Source organism: Rhamphochromis sp. 'chilingali', assembly GCF_963969265.1.
Source record: "Rhamphochromis sp. 'chilingali' genome assembly, chromosome: 4".
Lineage (NCBI taxonomy): Eukaryota > Metazoa > Chordata > Actinopteri > Cichliformes > Cichlidae > Rhamphochromis > Rhamphochromis sp. 'chilingali'.
Window position 1 is genome coordinate 27,481,363 of NC_137948.1, and position 6,021 is coordinate 27,487,383.

The 6,021-nt window shown below is 40.8% G+C and overlaps 1 protein-coding gene across 1 annotated transcript; it reads left to right on the top strand.

Annotated features, from left to right (window-relative positions):
- Positions 1–1,799: 1,799 nt before the first annotated feature.
- On the top strand, positions 1,800–5,683 carry rps3a (ribosomal protein S3A). Its single transcript, XM_080879390.1, has 6 exons — positions 1,800–1,945; positions 2,522–2,625; positions 2,983–3,170; positions 4,783–4,991; positions 5,133–5,242; positions 5,514–5,683. The coding sequence occupies exons 1-6, from the start codon at positions 1,884–1,886 to the stop codon at positions 5,639–5,641; spliced, it is 801 nt and encodes a 266-aa protein (XP_080735516.1). The 5' UTR covers positions 1,800–1,883; the 3' UTR covers positions 5,642–5,683.
- The last annotated feature ends 338 nt before the right edge of the window (positions 5,684–6,021 follow it).

Sequence of the window (6,021 nt, forward strand, 5' to 3'; positions counted from 1 at the left end):
CTGCTGTAGATGAAATAAAGGCAAAAAATGTCAACATAAATCCGATTTTGAATGAGAAGACACAATAAACAGCTGCCACGTCCTTCAAATAATTTTTGAAAACATCTGTGGCACTAGGAGCTGGATTAGTCAAAGTACTAATAACCTTGCTGGCATATTAGGAAGAATTAAGGAGCAAGACTTTACATAAAACAACACCTTTTTACCTGTTTACCTGGTTTACATTTGTCAATATTGGTATATGAAAGATGAAGTCCACTAACGTGTTTACTTTGTGTCCTCCATCAGGAATCAACATCTTCCACAGAATAATATGACCTTCATACAGGTGGAAGATTACAGGACTATTGTATTAGGCTTTGTGGGTAAGTGGATAAATAACCTCCGAAGTGTATTTTCCCAACCGACAAAATTCTTCCCTTTGTTACAGTAATAATGTTGGTGGAAAACAGGCAACACGCCTATTTTACCTGTTTGCACACCTTGAGACTAGTTCATCCTGTTCAGAGATGTGGAAGAACTTGTCTCCCAGTTAAAAAAAAATTGGTGTGGATCACTTTTTGCTATATGACACAAATTACTAAATACGAAAATGTTGTACTATTGCCTTTCAGCATTTGACAAATTTTACTTTGAAAACTGTTGTTCCCTATGGCTGTAGTTAGTTATAAATTATTGTTGAGCTTTTTTTTTTCCAGCTTCCATTTATTTAAAAAGATTACTTAAAAAATGTAGGTTTTGTCTTTGTTACTTTGTCCTCTTTGGCCCTTCCACTGTTTTTGCGCTGTGGTCTTCTATAATCTGCCAGTAATCAAATACTTTTAGCAGGCCAGGCTATTTTATGTTGTTGTATTTGCATATCAGCCTTTAATACTAAAATGATTGTGGTTTCTATATGATTTTTATTTTATTGTTTTTTATTCTTATTTGCTTCCTTATCGTTGTAGTGGTGGACCGTCAAACTGATTCGCCATTTCTGGGATAAAAAAAAAAAGTTTCCTGAATGTGGAATCTGAAATCTTTTCAAGCTTGATTAGACTACCCGTGGTTTAAACTAATAGAATTAAATGGGATGACCAGATCCCAACAAACTAAATGTAGGGCAAACACTGTGTTTGCGTGGGGCAAAGTGGGACAGGTTGACAATGCTGAATTTTATTTCACTGTTATTTCAGCCGCTGTTCTGCCTGGTAACAGTTTTTGGCTTTCAGTTGTATATGTCAATAGACTGATATACCTTTTTTGAGGCATGTCTGACATTTTCGGCAATTTTTTAACAAATCATGACTAATAAAACTGCTACTTCACACTCCTGTGTGAAGCTAAAAAATAAATAAGCTCAGTTTGTCAGTATATACTATGACTTCATTGTCTTTGTAGTTGTTTCTGTCATATTCAGCAGAATCTGCAAAGCTTGTGACTTTTTGATTTGGTTACTGTTCCCTGATGAGTATGGCATTAGAGATGCTGACCTGACTATAATTTTTAAAAAAGCCTTGCCTTCACATGCTTTAACTTTAACTCTTTATTATACACATTTGGTAAAAACGGTCTCTTTGAAAAAGCATGTCCTGCAGAACCGATCAAAGTGTGGGACACTGTCTGAAGATGTGGGAGAAGGGCACAGGGGATAAAAATGCTGCGCATTGCCACATAAAGCGGAACGTCTGCTCACCTTATTGTTGCTGATTTCAAAACTCTATTTTTTAATGTAGTTTGTTAGTTTTTTTACGAGCGTGTTAGACTGTGCTTTCACCGGCAGAGGGAGACAAATGAAACTGCAAAAACACTCGCGAGATGAGACAAATCTCACGAACCCCGAGCCGTCTCTTTAATTCTCGCGGGATTTCCGAGTTCCTCCTCTTTCACTCCCTGTAGCCAACATGGCAGTCGGCAAGAATAAGAGGCTGACCAAAGGCGGCAAAAAGGGTGCCAAAAAGAAGATGTAAGTTGGACATTCAGACATTGTTGTGTGAACAACACTTCGCTTTTTTCGTTGGTGTCGTTTTGGTGTGAAATGGGTGAAGGATGAAGCCGATTTTAGGTGGATGTTAAGCGGCCAGTGCTAGTGTCGGCACCGCCGGCCCCAGTGGCGCTGAGCTGTAGCATGATGTCTCCTTTCATGCTCTTAGACTTTATGTAGTTAAAGTTGATTTTATTATGTGCGAGCAGCTCATTTGGAGTATCACCAGCACAGTAAGGGAAAGCTCAAGTAATTTGGTTGCTAGCTAGCGCCTGCAATCTTATATGCTAAAGGCTACTGAATGTTAGCTTAACTGTAGGCGAGCTTGTCTGGCAACATGGCAGTCGGATCCTACGGCTAAGAGTTAATGTATCTAACTTATAACACCATGTGGTGCAGACAATCAGTACGACCGAGCTAGTCCGTTAGGAAATCGTGAAATCGATTAGAGTAGTGGTTATTCCACGGTGTTTGCTAATCCGAGCAGTGTCCTTTCTCGTACTGGTATTCAAGCATGGCTGAGATGATTGTGAATTAATACTTTCTACTCTCCTGCAGTGTGGACCCTTTCTCCAAGAAGGACTGGTATGATGTCAAGGCACCAGCCATGTTCAACATCCGCAACCTTGGCAAGACCTTGGTCACCAGGACTCAGGGAACCAGTAAGTCTGCATTGTGCGAAGGCTGTTGTGGCTGTTGTGTGTGTTGTATGCTAATGTTGCTTTCTGTAAAGAACAGAAGTGTCATTCTTTGATTCAGTGAAACTCTGGCAGTAGTAGTAAAGATCAGCTTTAGAATTGTGTAGGTGATGCATTGTTTTCTAATGCTGTCCATAATTATCTGAGAGTATCCTTGGCGTACAGTGGGAATGTGTGATGACAAACTGTTTCGGTCCCAAATGAGGGGCCTGATTACTTACGAGATCAACTGCCTTTCCCATTATCAGTACTTCAGCTTCCAGAGACTTCTCGTTACCTTTCAACCCTTTAACCTTTTTTCGTACCTCTTGTACCACACAGGAATCGCCTCAGATGGTCTGAAGGGACGTGTGTTTGAAGTGAGCCTCGCTGATCTCCAGAATGATGAGGTGGCCTTCCGCAAGTTCAAGCTCATCACTGAGGATGTTCAGGGCAAGAACTGCCTCACCAACTTCCACGGCATGGACCTGACCCGTGACAAGATGTGCTCCATGGTCAAGAAGTGGCAGGTGATGGTCACATTTTTCACCAGTGGTGCCAGATAGCTGATGATGTCACTTATGCCAATGTGTTTGTTGAGATTTGGCTACAGGGCTACACTATGTATGGTCTTGGTGTGAACATTCAGGTTTGTATACGGTATATTTACGCTGCAGTGTAAATATTGGGACTCAACACATTAAAGGAAAAGAAAGACTTATGAGAAATGTCTTCCATGACCAGTATAAAGGGGGAAGTAATCCAATGTAATGTGGTATGTTTTAAAGCTTTTTAGATATACTTCTTTAATATACTGTCTTTTAAAAAATAATAATTACAAAACAGGAGCTTTGAGAAGTCAATATAATCACCAATGCTGCTTGGCGATGGAGAATTCTGAGTACTGGCATCCTCACAGGGCTGTTTGTCAGTGCCCCTCATGCTCTGCTGGGAGAGTGCACAGTTGATGTTTGTGCGAAGCTCTTTCACACATGCGATATGGGTTGCTGAGGATACTGGGAGCTTATTTTTGCAATAAGCCTCCACCTTTCCACAGCATTGTGTGTGTGCTGTTCGTGCTGTTCTTGTTTCAGAAGTGAGTGAAGCCTGTGCTGATGGATCCCTTCATTGTTTGTTAATGACATGAAGTTAATTCTGGTCAGTGGCTTAAATGTTGGGCCTATGAGATGTGTCGGCAGTTAAAATTATCTGAAGTGGTCAACCACTACAGTAGTAAGCTGGTGAGTGCAAGCAATGGGCCATCGCTAGTTAAGTCCATTCACAAAACCCTGTTTGCGTAAACATAAATTCAGGTTCACAGCGGGGTTTCATCCAGTCCCAGAGGCAGAGTGCACTCTAGAACTCAGTCTATCAAAGGACTAACATGTTGTTTGACTTTTGCTTGCACGAAATTAAAATGATAAATCATGTTAAGACGTAAGTGCGTACAGTCATCTGATCTGTAAATTGTATTTATTTTTTGGCCCGAGACAGCGGTTATGAAAGTGTTGGGTCTTCTCAGCAGGCGCTGGTAAAATATTTTGGATTTGAGTGTGTTGGTCATATATTCATAATTTTGTAGTGTTGTTTACAGCAATGGTAGCAGCAAAGTCTGAGTGCACCAATGCTCTTTGAAACGCAAGCAACAAAGTGTCATTTCATGTTGGCTCTTCCCATTCAAAAATCAAAGGCCACTTTATTAGATACACCTGGGATATCTAGTGTGTTCAGCTATTCGTTATACTTTCAAGCTTGTCAATGTTGTATATTGGACTATTACATCTGAGATTTCCCAACATTTTATCCGCTCAGATGGCATACATGTGGACAGCGAGCAGTAGAATCATAGACTGTTGTAGAACAAAACTGGAAATGTAGAAGCTTTCTAAATGTAGAATATGTGGCAGAGTTGTCGCATTAGACTTCACAGCTATACCTAGTGCCTTGGCAGACAAGTGTACACCTCAAACCATTTACTAGTGACTCCAGATTAACAAAACTTTCAAGTTGGGTTTTAATGCATTTTGGTTCGGAAAAAGAAACGTGAGAAGCACATTGAAGGAACACGAGCAGAAAAAGTTTGTTACAGACCGATGCGTTTTAAGGCGGCACTGTTAATGTCATCATTATTTTTCTGCTCAGACCATGATTGAGGCCCATGTGGATGTGAAGACCACCGATGGCTACCTTCTGCGTCTTTTCTGTGTGGGTTTCACAAAGAAGCGTGCTAATCAGATCAGAAAGACCTCCTACGCCCAGCACCAACAGGTCCGCCAAATCCGCAAGAAGATGATGGAGATCATGACACGTGAGGTTCAGACCAATGACCTGAAGGAAGTGGTCAACAAGTTGTAAGTCTCATGTTTCTGACTAAAGCACAGATGGCATTATTAATTTAAGATTGAGCTAATTATATCTCTGAGTGCACTCAGGTTTTGTGTGTGTCGCAATTGATGGTTTTAAATGAATGCGTTTGCTTTTTCGTATTCCAGGATCCCTGACAGTGTTGGCAAGGACATCGAGAAGGCATGCCAGTCCATTTACCCTCTGCACGATGTGTACGTTCGCAAGGTCAAGATGCTTAAGAAGCCCAAGTTCGAGTGTAAGTAATGCATGTTAGTATTTACAGTGTTTCTTTTGTTTGTGGGAACAAAAGATGACAATGTTTCGGTCCCATATGATCACCTGATTACCTAATTGAGATCAGCTGATGTTCCCTTGCAACATGCTAGTTGACAAGCAGACATTCTTGGTTTAATTGAATGAAATGTTACAACTATGTCTTTGCCATTACATATGTATGACAAACTGTCATTTGCAAGTTGTCAGTAATGGTTTGATCAGTCAGTTAAATTCCCTGTCCTCCCTTGCAGTGGGCAAGCTGATGGAGCTCCATGGTGAGGGTGGTGCTGCTGGTGCTGCAAAGGCTTCCGGTGATGACACTGGAGCCAAGGTGGAGAGGGCTGATGGCTATGAGCCCCCCATTCAGGAGACAGTGTAAAAACACCCTGATTTGAATAAAAAAATGTAAATGACCAACAAACTGTCCTGTTTCTCTTTGTCAGTAAAGTAATGCAGTCGTTCAGTCAGTGCATGTAAGGAGGGGATAAAATGCTACAAAATCCAGCACTCGAAGGAACTAGTCACCAGATAAAAGGTGGATGCTGCAGAATTAGCAGTGCATTAGGTCTTGTTTGTATAAAAGGTAACTGACCTGAATTCAATTTATTCTTCAGTGTAGAAGATGCCTGTGTTTCCAGTATCTGTGGTAAAACTCTTGCAGTATGCACAGGTCCTGTTAAATCACATTACTGAAGCTTACTAAAATTATAGCAGTAATATTCCCCCCCAAAATGGTGTGATTTAATTTCATCTCAGTAA

Coding starts and splice junctions, on each gene's coding strand:
- rps3a (XM_080879390.1), top strand. CDS start 1,884: ATGGCAGTCGGCAAGAATAAGAGGCTGACCAAAGGCGGCAAAAAGGGT. Junction 3,171..4,782: donor CCATGGTCAAGAAGTGGCAG/GTGATGGTCACA, acceptor TTTTCTGCTCAG/ACCATGATTGAGGCCCATGT. Junction 5,243..5,513: donor TAAGAAGCCCAAGTTCGAGT/GTAAGTAATGCA, acceptor CCTCCCTTGCAG/TGGGCAAGCTGATGGAGCTC.